Here is a 16,081-nt window from a genome sequence, read left to right as displayed (position 1 = left end):
GGGTCATCCCTTTACCTGAAAGCTGTAGACAGACCATGATCACGGCGTATCCAGCAGAATCAAGATGGGTTTTTTTTTCTTGTCCTCGTATCGTCATCGCCCCATCCGGTCGACCGTTTTCTGATGGAACCCCCGAGCTGGTTGGTGGACCTTTCGACGGCAGGCGGACCAATGCCCATGGCCTTATCAAAACCAGGATTTCAGCGCCTTGAGCTCCAGTCAGCCATCCTATCCGACCATCGTTGTAGCTTCAGGGCGTCCTTCGGTGGTAGCCACCGTGTCCAGGTGGCAAGAAAGAGCTGTTCAACCCAACCTTCAGTTTCCTGCTGCCTGAGCTTCCTTGACGCCCCTGTGATGACCTCATCGACCCCCATCAGCCCCTCCTTGCCAATTCTCTTGAATCCCTCCAGTGTGCCTTGGGAGCTGCAAATGCTCTTCGGATCATGTTGAAGGTCGCCGTACGGTGCAAAAACCTTCAACTAACTGCGGCATCCATTTCCTCATTTCATTTTTCTCAGCTATCAATATATGTTAGTGCTCTGTGTCTTATTAGAACCGGGGACGCATGGTCAAGGATCATGAGGGAATCACGCAACAAGGACGTAGTTGAGCATAGCTTGCAGACCGCTCGACTCCAGCCACCTCGGTTGCCACTGGTTCGGCCATACATAGATAGCACACACCTTAGCTAAAAGGTGACACCCTCCCAACAGAAGGCAAAAGAACTTGCCCGACTGCTTTTTCTGCTCGTCGTGTGCCGGCGTTGGTCGTAAATTCATCGTTTGTTGAAAGATATCATTGTTCTTCTTCTTGAAATTCAATCGCCATGCGCAGCTATACCTTCAAGTGGTAAGTGCGATCACGGCTCCTGGCTTGATGTGCAAAGCTCCTTCCTCCCCCGCCTTTTGTTGGACGCGCCTGCCTCGATTGCTTTGCCCACGCTGGACTGGTGGCTGCAAGACCATGAGTCCATGTCACCAGCTATTCGTTGTTCCAACAACTTCCAACAGTTTGAATTTCGATATGACCACATGGCTAACTATACAATCTCGCGCAATACAGGGAAAATCCCACTGGCGATGTATCCGACGTTCTCGTTACCGGTTCGTTTGATGGATGGACCAAGTCGGTGAAGCTCGAAAAGCAAGGGACCAGCTTCCAAAAGACAGTCAGTTTCTCGGAGAAAGATGCATCAAGCAAGATATACTACAAGGTGAGTTGATGCGAGCTCGTTTATCGTCTTGCTTTACTTCTCCCTCCCTTGCCATGCCGAAATGCAATCAAACCTCGTCCCGTAAGGACGCGACCGGGAGCATTGGGCGACAAACAGACGGTCGACGAGAGGAACCACCAACCCTGCCGAATCTACGGAGAATTTCGACGACCAATTGTACTTATGCGACAACGTCTACGCCACCCAACCCCTGTTGCACATGGAGAGTAGCAAATTGGGAAGCATACCATTGTGAATTGAAAATTTGCTTTTTTTTTTCTCTTCCCTAAAAAAAAAAAAAAAAAACAAAAAAACAAAAAAACAAAAAAAAAACAAAGGGAACAAACAGTCCTATTATTAGTACGGAGCGCAACATTGTGACAATGGCTGGCGCCTCATTTTCACTCCAGACTGCAGGGGTTGACCGAACGGGTCAATTTTGGGAACGAACGTGCGAAGTGCCTTCAGCTCTCGGGCGAAATTATCACCCTGGTCAAATACTGCTGCGCATCTATGGCACTATTGGGTGCATTCAATTTCCTCGAGGTTCCGTCAGATGCAGGCTTCGAAAAGAGATCACCTAAGGGTGAGACGATGCGTTGGCTGTGCGACCGCACCTATCGAGGACAGATACAATAGACGGATAATCGAGCCCTGGATGCGGCCACACGGTCCAAGACAGCCAAAAAGATGTTGACGTACTCCGTACCGATCTAAGACCATGTCGACTGGGTGGGAAGACCACATGCAACCACTCTGTCCTGATTGGCATCAAACTGGAGCCCGTGGTAATACGGAGTACCATGGCCGGTAGCGTCTCAAATCGTCGCCGAGTCATCTCGACTGTCTGTCGTCGTTTGGCTGGTTCCGTCCATGGTGGTTGCGCCGGCTGACCGGTCGTGTTGGCTAGTGACAAGGCGGCAGGGCCGGGTCAATTGCGACCAACAAGCAACGGAGCACGCATTGTCTGCAAAGTCGAAGATTGCGCAATTGCAACATGGCAAAACAAACTCAGCAAGACGACCGAAAGAAATCACCGCATAGCACGGAGTAAGGCTGGCAACACGCTGTCGGGCCCCTGACCCATCTAGCCTGACGACTTGCCGAACACTTGCATGCTGGATTGAATCGCTCCACCCAGCCGCCCACAGGCCACTGATCAGTCCAACCCTGTCCCAGGCGACCAGAAGTGGCCCAAAAAGCTACTAAGCCCTGCTCCAAGGTTGCAACAAAGTACAAAAGCCCTCCGCACACGACACTGGACCCACCGGACGCACACGCCGGCCAGTACAAGCTCAGCCCCTGGGTTCACTTTCGCACTTGCGCGCACTTCTGACTTGCGCCAGCCTCCCCGCCTGCATATATCTCACGTCACGCCCGCCCCGTGCGCTGTGTCCACCTGTCATTCACACATTTTACTCCCAGACTTGTCATCTTTTCTTGATCAATTGGCGCACAAAGTGTCGTCCGCAGGTCAAAGTCTTTGGCTAACTCTATCCGTTCCCTCCTTTCTTCACCATTTAGTTTGTCGTCGATAACAATTGGACCATCAACGAGTCCTACCCGCACGAAGCCGACCACGAGGGCAACGTCAATAACTTCTTGACCCCCGACGACCTCTCCAGCTCGGAAGCTGCGCAGCCTGCACTCGCTGCAGCTCCCTTCATCAACACCGCAACCCCCGAATCCACCACCGTTGCCGACATGGCCAAGAAGAACAACAAGAAGAAGGCCGCCCCCGCCAATAAGCAGCCTGCTGCTGCTGCTGCCGCCGCCCCCGCCTCTGAGCCCAAGCCCGAGACCAACGTCGCCGAGGCTGCTCCCGCCACTGACACTCCTTTCGCAGCAGAAGCTACTGCGACCCCATCTGACGTCCCCGGAGGCTTCCCTGTGACGCCCTCCAACGAGGCTGCCGACTTGGATGATAAGACCCTCAGCATCAATCCTCTACCAGCTACAGCTCCTGGCACTAGCAACCCCATTAAGCTTGCCCCCGGTGAGAAGATCCCAGAGTCGATTGCCGCTCAGAATATCAATGAGCACGTCAAGTTAGACAAGGGGTCATACGAGCGGAGCGACGCCCTTCCTGGCGGCCCTCCTTTCATCACCACCGAGGTCCCTCCCACGTCTGGCACCATAATCCCCGAGTCTAGCCTCCCTATGGGCGATCAAACCGACGTTACCAACGCTACCGTTAACTCGGTTGGCCCTGGTGCTACGACTGTCGCCCTCGCTGGTCAGGTTCCCCTGGAGCCCAAGGTCCCCGAGGTTGTCAAGGAGAGCCAGGAGAAAGCCGGCGCCGCACCCGAAGCATCTGCTGTAGCTGAGGAGGTCAAGGACAAGGCTAAGGTCGAGGAAGAAATCAAGGAAAAGGTTCCCGAGGCTCCTGCTACTTCTGTCGGCACTTCTGGCATTGGAACCGAGAAGAAAGAGAACACTGGCACTATCCTAGGAGCTGCCGCAGCTACTGGTGGTGCTGCTGTTGCGGCTGCTGTTGCGGCAGTTAACAAGTTCTCCGAAGATGCTACTCCTGCTGTAAACGACGCCAAGAAGGCAACTGTTGATACCATCAACAAGAACCTTCCTGACACTGTCAAGGACAAGCTACCCGAGTCCGCCCAGGCAGCACTTGCTAGTGACAAGAAGGACAGCCCTCTGGAGAAGATTTCACCTGCAGTTCCCAAGGAGGTCAAGGAGTCTATTGCTGAGGCTGGCAAGAGCCCCGAGGCTGCTGTAAGCACCTCCGCGGTCGAGGAGAAGAAGGAGGTCGAGAGCGAGCTGCTTAAGGAAGTGAGGAAGGCACCTGCTGTTGATGAAGCGAAGAAGGCACCTGCTGTTGATGAAGCGAAGAAGGCACCTGCTCTTGATGAAGCGAAGAAGGCACCTGCTCTTGATGACGCCGTCAAGCCCGCTGAAACAAAAGCTCCCGAGACAAAGCCTACGGTCGCCACGCCTGCAGCAGCAAGCACTCAGGCCTCAACTACTGTCGCCGCTGCCAATGGAGCTACGGGTGCCGAAACCAAGGCTTCTGAGCCTCCTGCCGCGACATCAGCGACGCCCGCGACCAATGGCAATGGTACTGAGAGCAAGCCTGCCGCTGAGGGTGGTGCTGCCCATGACAAGAAGAAGAGCCGCCTGAGTGTCATGTTCAGCAAGCTCAAGGCCAAGTTGAAATAAAAAATTTTTCCTTGCGGGTTGTGGGAACATAACAGGATAATGAGGGTTGGGAGGGGCTTTTTGTTAAGGTGATATATGCAGTGGTTTCTTGCCTGTTGAGGATGCTTTGTACGAGTTGTCAATGATTCCCCTCAGATTTTTGCGAATAAGAGAAAAGTGGTCAGGGACTTGACCTGACGCCCGACGCCCAAGGGTGCAGCGTCGTATACCTAATTCACGATCATTTTCGATGCCGCTCATTTCATGTGTTTATTTCAGCATTGGAATTGCCATTGGAATCCATGTACAACCAGCTTGTTGGAAGTGTCATGAGACTGACTCAACATGCGAGATCATTACTGGTGCTGGGGATACCTCGAGATAATATCAATAAATAAAATCGTACATTTAAAGTCTTTGCCTAGACAACCAGCCGGTAATGTGATTGACTTTTCTCCAGGTTTATTCCACCTTACTACTATATAACCTTACAATTCCATGCTGCCCAATGCCACACATTTAGCCGTGTCCAGGTTCAGTAGCAGTTGGTGAGGCTTGATGCACGACCCCGTCCAATTACAACCTGGTCAAACTCATTATCTACACGTTGTGAGTGCCAACTGAAGCCACCAATTGCAGCACGGACAGTAAGCCGGCATGAGCATTAATCACGGGAGCTGTTGCCGCGCCGATGTGTTTTCCCCGAGACCACGTTGTTTTGCGCGTGTGATTGTGGGCGCACACGTGAACGAACCAGGGACAGATCACATCCATCACAAAGGCAACGCTATCCTTTTTGGCCGTCATCGGCTTGTTGATGGATTTCGCTTTGGTCATACCAGGAGCTGAGGTGGAATGCAAATTTGGTGGCTTCGCTGTAGCTAAGGGAAAGCTCAACCCGGCATTTGTCGATTTGCTAACGAAAGCTACGTCTTATAATGCTGCACACACTTACTGTCATTTCTTTGGCTGCATCAGCCGTCGCTTCAGCAGCTGCTGCACTGCGACCATGGAAAGCCGCAGGCCCGGACGATTCTCGCAGTCCCTGCCCCATGGTGAACACTCTCGCGAACCACGGATATCTGTACGTCTCAACTCACGCAGCCTGTCTGTTAGAGCTGGGTCTACGAAAGCTAACCGATAAAGACCACACAACGGCAGAAACATCTCGGTTAAACACTTTGGCGATGCCGTCGTTGAAGCTCTCAACACCGTCCCCGCGTACGGCACCAGGCCCGCGAGTGTGTTCTTTAAAGGCTGGGGCAAAGACTCCTTTGACCTCGAGGACCTCAACACGCCGGGGATCCTGCAGCACATCAGCTCCTTGTCTCGCGATGACATGACGCCCATGGAAAGGAATATCGCTGTCGACGTTGCACGGGTGTCCGCCCTCCTGGAAGACAGCCCGACCGACTACGTGGACGCAGCGTCCATGGCGAAGAGTCGCCTCCGTGTGGAAGCGTTGTCGGAGCCTGAGAGACTATCGAGCCGGGAACAGCTGTTGGCTTACATGGAGGCTAGTCTGGTGCTTATGATGATGAAGGAGGGTGAAGTGCCGCCTGCGTTTAGTTTCCCCTCGGCGAAGACTTGGATTGCGCCAAAGGAGCGCGTGAGGGTGTGGCTGACGGAGGAGAGGTTGCCAGATGAGTTGGGGTGGAAGCGCTCAGAGCGAAAGCTGGGTGTGCTGGATTTGGTGCCGATTATGAAGGCTGTCTTTGATGAGAAGAGGGCGCAGAGCGGGAAGGGACCGCTTTGGAAGTCTTTTTTGTCGTTATTTGGGGGTTCGCGAGATGAGTTGTAGGTTACATTACTGCAGTAGCTTGGTATGACCACACATCTGAGCTGTCCTGTTCTGGTCTCATGATAGTACGGAGTATATAGTGGGAAATTAATGTATTTATTGCCAAAATAATTTGAGGTTCCTGTAAAAGGACGGCATAAATGCACGGTATCACTACTCCTCCCAACGACTGCAGCCCGAGACATCATGGGATCCAAAGTCAACAGTCACGTGCATGATAATGACTAACCACTTGCTCCCCTTGCCAGATCTTCCGCGCAGCAGTATCACCTTCGTCACGGTTCGCCCCACTGACTCTACTGGTTTGACTGCCTCCACCACCACTGCCGGGGTCCGTCCAGGTTGGACCCCTCCCGAGAGAGTCATCACTCTGCTTCCATCGTATCCAACCTACAATTCCTTTTCTATCTGTTTTTTATTTCATAAGCAGCGGCTAGAGAGCGGTTCGATACCACCTGCGGTCGCAAATCAGCGTGGGTCGCGGCTTTCCCAGCGAAGAGAACTGCATCGTCGAGACGCGAAGTCGCGTCGGGATGGGCATGTTGACCATTGCCATCGGAATCAAGGATTGAAGTCCCAAATTCCATCCACTCTTTCGAGCATCCTGGCTCATCTTCGACTTCCCGCATTTGTTTCTTGAACAATTTGCCTGCCTTGCATAGGCCGACATGAGTCTTTCGAACGCTGTCGCGGGCAAGACGCCTTCTACGTCCACGAATTATCCGTCCCAGCCACAAGCTGGTCCGGCAACTTCAAGCTTCGAATCGACCCGCCGTCCAAGCCAACCCGGCCTTTCTTCTACACAACCTATTCCCAGAAAGGGGCAGGCCTCTCGAAAGCAACACAAGAATCAACGCAGACCCAGTGCAGATCAAAGACTTCACGGCAATCCTGACGAGCATGACGCCATGGCTGAGCTCCGAGCTCTCCGGAACCCATCGAGCAGGAGAGGCCAGACATCAATTACCCATCTCCTAAATTACACGACTCCCCGACACTTCCAAGACCACAGCTACCATCCCAGGTCATATCGCAGGAATCCCAGCTGGGGGCCTGGATCCGGTCGTCACGCCGTTGATAAATCCAGATATGTGCATTCCAATTACCGCTTTGTAGTCTCTCCGGAGGGAACCTACACAAAGCATGAGGTCGATGCCGATGTGTTTTTGGACTGGGCAGATGTTTTGCAGATCATTGCTTCCTCGGAATCACAAACAGCTTCTTGCCCAATTTGCCTCTCAGAGCCCGTTGCTCCTCGTATGGCCAAGTGTGGGCACATCTTCTGCCTCCCTTGCTTGATTCGATTTATGCACTCGAACAGCGATGATGCTAAATCAGGCAAGGGGGCTCGTTGGAAGAAGTGCCCCATCTGTGAGGACATCATTTATCTACACGAAGCTAAAGCTGTTCGGTTCTATGCTGGACAGGAAAGTCCATTGCCTCGAGTGGGAGATGATGTCGTCCTACGGCTCATGGCTAGGAAAGCAAGTTCTACCTTGGCTCTGCCACGTGAGGGTGGCGCTGAGGTTCTCAACTGGGGGGATGATGTGCCGTGGCACTTTGCGGCAAATGTTTTGGACTATTCAAGAATCATGAAGGGTACTGCAGAGTATATGGCCACCCAATATGAAGAGGAGACAAAGGCTTTGGTGAAACAGGAAAAGGAAGACGAGACGCTGTTTGGAGCGGACTCGGAGTGGACTCAGAAGGCCATCAAAGCTGTTCAAGCAGCAAAGGAAAGGACGAATGCTTTGAAAGCGTCGAATAGCAGCGGCTCACATTCAGAAGATTCAAGCTCATCAGCAGCGAAGCCATCCTCACATGCTGATTTCTATTTCTACAGCGCTCCGCCGCACTTGTATTTGTCACCCCTCGATATTAGGATCTTGAAAGCGAAGTACGGGTCGTTTGCTGCTTTCCCGTCAACATTACTCCCCCGCGTTGAGCACATCTCTACAGGGCATGTGGTGGACGAGGTGCTCCGAAAGCGGACAAAGTATTTGGCACATCTCCCGCAGGGCTGTATCATAAGCTTCCTGGAATGTGACTGGACAGACATTGTGTCCGCAGAGATATTGCAGTCATTTTCCGGTGATATTGAGAAGAGAAGGAAGAGGAATCGGGAGAAGGCTGCTCAAGAAGAGCGCGAGAGGCTGCAGTCGGAACGTCTCGAGGCAGCGGCTCTCCGCGGCGCACTCGGAGTCTCTGCTCGCAAGCATGCAGCACTGGAACCTGTGGAAGAAGATAATTCCCCGGCTTTGGATATGTCTGAGTTCCAACCACTGACTAGCCAATCTGGCACAACACCACCGGATCCACGACCAGGATTTGAGACCTTGGCTTCCATGTCGACCAGCCCATCAACACAGCGAACTGTCTGGGGTACACGGGTTGTACCAGTGTCTCCCGATTTGCAGCCCACGATGCCTGCTGTGGATGATGGATGGCTCAAAGATGAGGACTTTCTGGGCACGGCTGAGCTCGCAATGCAGATCGAGGCGATTGAGGCTATGGAAGGCGTCAAGGCTGGCGACGCAAGTACCGCAGCTCCTGTTGGTGAAGGCGGAGGCGGAGGCGGAGGCGGAGGCGGAGGCGGCAAGAAGAAGAAGAAGAAACAGAAAATCACACTCATGAGTACAGGCGGCCGAAGAGGTCAATAAGCCATTTGTAGAAGGCATTATTTGACATATCGTCGAACAGTTGTGTGGATCTTTCTGGCGCATGGGAGATCCAGCTCTTGTGCCATTACGAGATAGGCATCCCCAGAAACAAAGAATTACGTTGGCATTCAAACTAGCAGCACAGGTCAGCAATGGTTGATAGTTTAGTGGCCGACTTATATATCATGGTCTGGCAAGAGCTGGCTAGCTAAGGGCATTGGCTTGCATATGTTGAATGGAGTTTGCAGCATTGTTTTTGAGCTTAAACAACACATATATAATAGGACGAATTATTTCGTATACACCCGAACTCAACTTGGATTAGAATTTTCTGCTTATGAATTCGTATGTCTGGGATAGTAAAAGTATATTACATATGAAAGTGTTGTTTGAAATGTGTTGGTGTCAAGATGGAGACTTGGCACTGCGCGGGTCTTTACGTCCGCGCGACCCGCAACACAAGTAGCTCCTGCGGGGCTTGGGCGGATTGCGGGCGGTGAGCCAAAATTTTTCCCAGATGGCAGAATAAGTCGCAGCATTTGCAACTTTGAGATTTGGCCATTTGGCATATAGATTTCTATTGGCACCACATCAAGGAACATATTCACGTTCCAGCAATCACATTACGGGCGCCTCCCTCAGAGCATGGCTGCAGCCACTTCGCCGACTCTCACGTCGACGTCACACACGCTCACCGGCCAGTCCATCATGGCACCCGCACCCGCATCGGCCGTGGACATGGCCTCTTTTCTGGCCAATTTGCAACCCGAGAATCGACACGTTTTCCTCGAGCCGAGTGCCTCTCTTCCAAGCGATTCTCTCAGCATTGTCAAGGATACCCTGGAAGCATTCGCCGCTCAGGTTGGCGATGCGCAGCAGGAGCGCTTAAGAGAGAGCAGGAAGAGGAAGAGAGGAGGGGAGAAGGTTTCTGATGATGTCCTAAAGCTGAGAAAGGTGTACGTAGATGGTTTTGAGACGGGCCAGGTGTGGCAGCAGGCGAAGAAAATTATCGGAGGCGTGTTGAAGTTTTCAGAGGGCGTGTTGGATGAGCTGGAGGAAAATGAGGAGGTTGTTGCGCTAGGGGTTGATTCTGAGGATGAGCAGGGCGAGGCTAAGAGTTTGACGTTTGCTGAAGATGGGTTTGAGGTTGACTCTGATGAGGATGAGGGAGAGTATGGGGTAAATGGACTGGATGAAGACGATGAAGACGGGGATGAGGATGAAGAAGACAAAGACGAAGACGAAGATGAGGATCCAGAAGCAGCAATTGAAGATGAATTGGAGAGCAACGGAGATGACAAAGAGGAAGAGGACAGATCAGACGTCGAAGAAGACGACGAGGGCGAGGCTGAGGAATACGTCGAAGACCCCAATGGACTCAACGACGGCTTCTTCTCTATCGATGACTTCAACAAGCAGACCCAGTGGTTTGAGGACCAAGATGCCAGAGGAGACCCAAACACAGACCACGCCAGCGACGATGAAGACATAGATTGGAACGCTGACCCCCTGGCGTCGTCAAAACCCGATGCCAAGCCACCAAAGAAACACAATAACGAGCCCCTCGACGATGAGGAATCTGATGATGACAATGGCCCCACGTTCGGAGACATGGCACTTGATGCGCCGGAAGGCGCCAGCGATGACGAAGTCATGGCAGACGAAGATGATGACGATGAGGCCAACGATTTCAACGCCAACGAAGTGTACTACAAAGATTTCTTCGCACCCCCCTCGAGAAAGAACAAGACCGGCAAACCTCCGAAAAAGAAGGAAATGCATCTCACGCCTCAGCAACCCAACGAAGAAGACATGGAAAGGGCCATGGCCAACGTCAAACGCGACCTCTTCGACGACGAGTCAGAAAATGAAGACTCGGACGATGCCCTCTCCGACGTCTCAGCTGGTGACCCCAAATCAAGGCGCTCAACCCACGAACGGCGGCAGGCAAAGCTCGCCGAAGAAATCCGCAAACTCGAAGCCGCGTCCATAGCTAAGCGCGAATGGACGCTGTCGGGTGAAGCCGCAGCCGCGGACCGCCCCATGAACTCCCTACTCGAAGAAGACGTGGACTTTGAGCACGTCGGCAAGCCCATCCCCGTCATCACCCCGGAAATCAGCGAGTCCATCGAAGACCTCATCAAGCGGCGCATCCTGTCCCAGGAATTCGACGAAGTGCTCCGCCGCCGCCCCGACACAGACAGCCTCCCCGCCCACACGCGCCGCGGCCTCGTCGAGCTCGACGACAGCAAGCCCAACAAGAGCCTCGCCGAGGTCTACGAGGAGGAGCACATCAAGAACACCAACCCAGACACCTACGTCAGCAAGTCGGACGAGAAGCTCCAAAAGGAGGAGAAGGAGATTGAGGCCATGTGGAAGGACGTGTCTGCGCGCCTCGACGCCCTCTCCAGCTGGCACTACAAGCCGAAGCCAGCAGCGCCCCAGCTCAGCGTCGTCTCGGACGTGGCCACGGTCGCCATGGAAGACGCCCAGCCCACGACGGCGCAGGGCGTCGCCGGCGAGTCGTCGCGCATGGCCCCGCAGGAAATCTACAAGGCCGGCGCGGACAAGGACTCGGTCGCAAAGGGCGAGGTCGTCACCAAGGCCGGCCTGCCCGTCGCCCGGCAGGAAATGTCGCGCGAGGACAGAGCCCGCCGTCGCAGGCGCCACAAGGAGCGCGTCCGCAAGGCCGGCGGCGCGGATGCCCACAGCGACAAGAAGCTGGGCACGAGGGCCAAGATGCAGCGCGACACCGTGGCCGAGTTGAAGAAGGGCGGCGTCAAGGTCATCAACCGCAAGGGCGAGATTACCGACGTCGATGGGAACAAGGCCAAGCCCAAGAAGGCCGTTACCAGCGGCAGCTTCAAGTTGTAAACGGAGACATGGAAAAATCCGGCAGGGAGTGTATGGCATTAGTGGCGTTTTGGGTAGACCTGTTACATTTTGCGTGGAATTCCTGTTCAGTATCATCCAGAGATGGTGTGTTCTGGCTGTACTCTCTCATTGTCGGGGCAAGCAATCATTTTCGCCGCTCAAGTTCTGTTTTTTTCCCCCACGGTCGACTAGACTTTACTATGTTGGTGTATTTAAAATAGGGACTTGACACATGCACGTAATGGAATGACATATATCCACATAGATGATGCTGATAACTAATATTGGTCATTGTGCATACTATACAGATTGAATCACACGAAAACCACCGACCAGCCCAGGCCGACGCCGCAACACCAAAGGAAAAAACAAGATGCCCTACTCCCTCGCCACTTCGGGCTCGTCCTCCACCTTGGCCCTCTTAGGAGACTCCGCAGCCTCGGGCACCTCGTCCTCTGCTTTCCGCTTACCATTGGTAGCTGGCGCAGCCGGCTCGGGCTTCTCTTCCTCCTTGGCCTTCTTCTTACGCACCAGGCCCGTCAAGTCGGTAGCCGTCTTCTTCGCCTCCTCTACACGAGCTTGCGTCTCGGCAGCCGACTCGCCCAGCGCGGCGCCGAAAAGACCTCCCAGGGCGTTGGCTTGCGGCCCGCCGAGGAGGTCAGACGCGTCAATGGGGTCCTTTTTCAAATCAACCAGCTACCAAGGGCGTTATTAGTAATAATCAAGACGCACTTTTTTTGTTGAACCCGGGGGGGTGGAAGACAAGAACTCGACATACCCGCTGTTCCATGTCGGCAATGACCTCCTTCATTTCAAAAATAGCCTTTCGCGCAAGGTCGTTGTCCTCGGGCGACGCCATAGTCGCCACCTCGACCTCCTTGTTCCGCATCTTGAGCTTGAAGCTCTTGATGGCGAGGCTCATCTCCTTGATGGCTTCGTCACGCAGGCCCTGGTCCATGGCTTCGCGCTTGGTGTTTTTGCCCTCGTCATCGGACATGGTCACCGACGCAAACTCCAGTGCGAGCGAGAGCTTGTAGTGTGCCTCGGCGATGATTTCCGAGTCTTCGGGGTAGAGTTCCAATTTGTAGTTGAGTGAGGTGCGGCCGTCTTCAATGGCGTTGGGATATCTAGAACAAGTCAGCGGATAGCCACGCATATGCTGAGAAGGAGGGATGAGCAAGACTGCCGACAACGTACCGCTCGTTTTCGAGAGAAATTTCAGCCAGGCAGTCGTGGGTATCGGCCAGGCGCTCCTTGATGTGCCGGACAGATGGGGAATCCTCGGCGGTCTCCTTGCCCTTGCTGGCTTCGTCGTCCCTGCTCAATTGCTCCAGCTGCTTTTCGTAGCAGACACGAGCGAGGTCGAGAATTTCAAACGCCGTCGCCAGGTCATCGTCCTCTTCCTCGGGTGCTTCCTCTTGTTGCTGTCGTTTGTTAGAGTGTTCTCCAACGAGACAGTCTGCGGAGCTAGCGCTGCGATCCAACCTACCTCTTCGTCGGATGAGTCGTCAAAGTTCTCATCGCCGGTAAATTGGAACAGCGGCTTCTTCTCATCAGGTCCACCCTCCTTCGTCTTGTCCTCTTTCTTCTCGGGAGCGTCGCCAGCCTGTCCGGCAGCATTGGCGACGCCTTGCTGCGCCGCCTTTGGGGCCTCCGTCACGGCGGGTGTTGCGGGTTTCGAGCTGCTGGTAACGGCGGCAGCATTCTTCTGGTCAGCTGCAGCTGGACCACCGAGAACATCGCTCTTGCTCTGCCCAACCTTGAACAAGCTACGGCCGTAGTGAAATAGGATCTCGGCGTTCTCGGGGGCCGTCTCGCCGTTCAGTTCGACCTGCAGCACACTGGCGCGAGAGAAGACCTCGGCGGCATCTTCGTACTGCTTGTGGGCGTACAGCGCGGTGCCCTTGGCGCTCAAATCGGCAAGAGACACTCTTCTGGACTTGGGGTCCTCGTCGCGAGAGATGGGCGTCGCAGCGTCTTCCGTGGCAGCTGGGGTGCCTTCGGCGACGGTGGGAGTAGAGGTGCCTTCATCGGCAGGTCGCGTCTCGGGAGCAGGTTCTGCCATGGCGTGTCGAGTGATGAGGTCACGCGATCGGGAGAATTGGACAATGCAGCAGACTCAAATTGTACCAATTCCTCGCGGCGCCAAGCTCCGTTGGCAGGATGCGGCGTTTGATAGAAGTGCGGGGAGTGATGGGTTGTGAATGAGGAAGAACTTTTGATGCGACACGAGCCGTGGCGGGACGCAGGGCGAAGGGTCGTCTGATCGTGTTAATTGAGCCAAGACGTGATGCGGCAGTCTAAATTTGTTCGTTTGATTCGTCGATCTGAATGAAGTCAACGGGCGGTGGCCCACAGCGGGAACGCCATGACAAGCAAAGCAACCGGGCACAACGTGCTACTTGCTACCCTAGATGCTTGGCCAGGTTGCCAACATTTCTCAACGTTCGCCAGCGTTCCGTCTTGTCATCCAATCGAACCATCGTTCCCGTTCCCGTTCAGTCATGTCCTCTTCGAGATACTGAATTATGTCCATGTCTCGCCCAGTTGTCTCTGCATCGGCTTTCTCAATTGAGAGGTGTCGGCCTCTACGCCTGGCTAACCTCGCAAGTAACCGACCATGGTCAAACCGGAAATAGGTTCGAGACGTAGAATAGCGACATCACGTTTTTATGCGGAGATTGCAATCCGAACTTGATGCACTAATTAATTGAGCCTTTTTTCGGAGCTAGGTAAACGTATCATACTTCGGAAACTAATGCGCGTGAAGTTGCTATCCGTTCACGCGGACTGTGACGACACTCTAAGCACTTTTAACGTTAAACGTGTTTCTTTTTTCTTTCTCTTTCTTTCTTTCTTTCTTTCTTTCTTTCTTACCTTCTGGCAGGTGGTATTGGAAACAGTCTGTTTCACCAGTAACCACAGAAAGCAAGCCTCAGGGTCAGTCAATCACCTGTTACATGGACACCGTGTGAACCCTTGCTCTTACTCGAGGTGCAACCCATCACGACCTGGACGTGGCTTGGTGCATCCCGTCGTCGAAACCAGCTGAAGACCAGTCGAGACCCCCGAAATCTAGTTGCCATTGCGTGAATCGACAGAGCTTTGGACGCCGCCGCGCCACTTCATGTGCCGCGGTTATCTCTACCCGTGCAGTGCATGATATGTATGCTGGCGGTGAAATGCACAGTGCTGAGCGGTGGGCCGAAAAACATATTGGAGGCGTCAATAATGGGCTGATTATTTCAAGAGGATGCCGATAGATTTCTGTCGCGTTACATATAAATATAAGCAGCTGGCCGCATGTTGGTTTCGTCTAATAGGTGCGTCTTCCAAACACACGCCTCATACTTGCCCAATAACACAACCAACGCACCATACATCACAATGAGCAACGACACTGAAAATCAGGTAAGCTTACGCCACTAGTGACACTACGCAAATCTTTCTACCTACCGTGGTTTCTTACCTACCGTCTTTAGCCTGCTTTTGGCCAGATTTGTTGGCTCGAAATCGCAGTGTATGATATTAAGCGAGCCTCGAAACTATATTCTGAGATTTTCGGCTGGAAGATCAACGAAGATGCAAGCCATATGGGCCACCATGGTATCAAAACCATGCACATGTTTGAAACCCCCGGGAAGAAGCTGAGTGGCGGATTCCTCGTCATGGAGGAAGGCTATCAGATGACCCGATATGGAAGACTTGAGAAGGAGGTTCTCCATCCTCTGCCCACATTTTGTGTCAAGGACTGTGATGAAACCTTGAAGCAAGTAGAGGGCCTAGGTGGTAGTACACAGTGGTAAGTGTCATGTATTCCCACGTTGTCCATATCCCCATCTGTCGTGCTAATAAGGCGAACAGCCCCAAGACGGCCATCGGCGGTGATATGGGCCATTATGCTCGGTTTAATGACTCGGAGGGGAACATTATTGGTATCTGGTCGCAGGAATGAGCCTGTAGTGTCTGAATCACGATGATCGAGAATGGTGATTTGGTGGGCAGTGTTTGCCGACGACGAGAATTACGACCGGATGTGAGTCATTTCTTTTGTGGGATGTTGAGTATCTGCAGATCTGGGTCGGTACTAATACATTGATGGCAAAGTTTTGCTCGTACCAAATACGACAAGCTCCATTTCCTGTGAAGTCAGAGGGCGATGAACTAAGAATGCTTAGCACGCTTTTCTGAATGGAGGTTGTTGCTGTGACTGCGGCGTGTCTGTCAACTACCGTCAGCTTACGCTTAGCTTCGTAACCTGACGGGAAGCCGGTCCAACTACAACGACTTGGCAAACTAAAATAGAGCCAAGGTGAAATATTACTTGAATAACAACTATAGGCCACTCACATGTAGCATCTCCACCGCGTTGACGGA

The 16,081-nt window shown here is 53.2% G+C and overlaps 7 protein-coding genes across 7 annotated transcripts; 6 read left to right on the top strand and 1 right to left on the bottom strand.

Annotated features, from left to right (window-relative positions):
- Positions 1 to 826: 826 nt before the first annotated feature.
- On the top strand, positions 827 to 1,222 carry CRP1_2 (Cruciform DNA binding protein; the record flags this gene model as incomplete). Its single annotated transcript, XM_066118531.1, has 2 exons — positions 827 to 849; positions 1,063 to 1,222. The coding sequence occupies 2 exons, from the start codon at positions 827 to 829 to the stop codon at positions 1,220 to 1,222; spliced, it is 183 nt and encodes a 60-aa protein (XP_065976051.1).
- A 1,695-nt stretch (positions 1,223 to 2,917) lies between these two features.
- CRP1_1 (Cruciform DNA binding protein) lies at positions 2,918 to 4,390 on the top strand (the record flags this gene model as incomplete). Its single annotated transcript, XM_066118530.1, has 1 exon — positions 2,918 to 4,390. One exon carries the CDS (start codon positions 2,918 to 2,920, stop codon positions 4,388 to 4,390), a length of 1,473 nt encoding a protein of 490 aa, XP_065976050.1.
- Positions 4,391 to 5,307: 917 nt separating this feature from the next.
- Positions 5,308 to 6,170, top strand: J3458_004970 (uncharacterized protein; the record flags this gene model as incomplete). The annotated part of the gene is made up of 2 exons (XM_007808924.2): positions 5,308 to 5,453; positions 5,516 to 6,170. The coding sequence occupies 2 exons, from the start codon at positions 5,308 to 5,310 to the stop codon at positions 6,168 to 6,170; spliced, it is 801 nt and encodes a 266-aa protein (XP_007807115.2).
- A 290-nt stretch (positions 6,171 to 6,460) lies between these two features.
- Positions 6,461 to 9,138, top strand: J3458_004969 (uncharacterized protein). Its single transcript, XM_007808923.2, has one exon. The coding sequence runs from the start codon at positions 6,839 to 6,841 to the stop codon at positions 8,828 to 8,830; it is 1,992 nt and encodes a 663-aa protein (XP_007807114.1). The 5' UTR covers positions 6,461 to 6,838; the 3' UTR covers positions 8,831 to 9,138.
- Positions 9,139 to 9,408: 270 nt separating this feature from the next.
- On the top strand, positions 9,409 to 11,704 carry MPP10_1 (U3 snoRNP protein; the record flags this gene model as incomplete). The annotated part of the gene is made up of 1 exon (XM_007808922.2): positions 9,409 to 11,704. Exon 1 carries the CDS (start codon positions 9,476 to 9,478, stop codon positions 11,702 to 11,704), a length of 2,229 nt encoding a protein of 742 aa, XP_007807113.1. The 5' UTR covers positions 9,409 to 9,475.
- Positions 11,705 to 12,382: 678 nt separating this feature from the next.
- On the bottom strand, positions 12,383 to 13,967 carry J3458_004967 (uncharacterized protein). Its single transcript, XM_066118529.1, has 3 exons — positions 13,194 to 13,967; positions 12,902 to 13,128; positions 12,383 to 12,831 (listed from the first exon to the last, which is right to left on the bottom strand). The coding sequence occupies exons 1-3, from the start codon at positions 13,767 to 13,769 to the stop codon at positions 12,426 to 12,428; spliced, it is 1,209 nt and encodes a 402-aa protein (XP_065976049.1). The 5' UTR covers positions 13,770 to 13,967; the 3' UTR covers positions 12,383 to 12,425.
- Positions 13,968 to 15,007: 1,040 nt separating this feature from the next.
- Positions 15,008 to 15,659, top strand: J3458_004966 (uncharacterized protein; the record flags this gene model as incomplete). The annotated part of the gene is made up of 3 exons (XM_007808920.2): positions 15,008 to 15,115; positions 15,187 to 15,506; positions 15,569 to 15,659. 3 exons carry the CDS (start codon positions 15,008 to 15,010, stop codon positions 15,657 to 15,659), a joined length of 519 nt encoding a protein of 172 aa, XP_007807111.2.
- Between the last annotated feature and the right edge of the window lie 422 nt (positions 15,660 to 16,081).

This window comes from Metarhizium acridum (assembly GCF_019434415.1).
Source record: "Metarhizium acridum strain ARSEF 324 chromosome Unknown scaffold_31, whole genome shotgun sequence".
Lineage (NCBI taxonomy): Eukaryota > Fungi > Ascomycota > Sordariomycetes > Hypocreales > Clavicipitaceae > Metarhizium > Metarhizium acridum.
The sequence above is the reverse complement of the archived record's forward strand: the minus strand, read 5'-3'. Positions and strand labels throughout refer to the sequence as shown.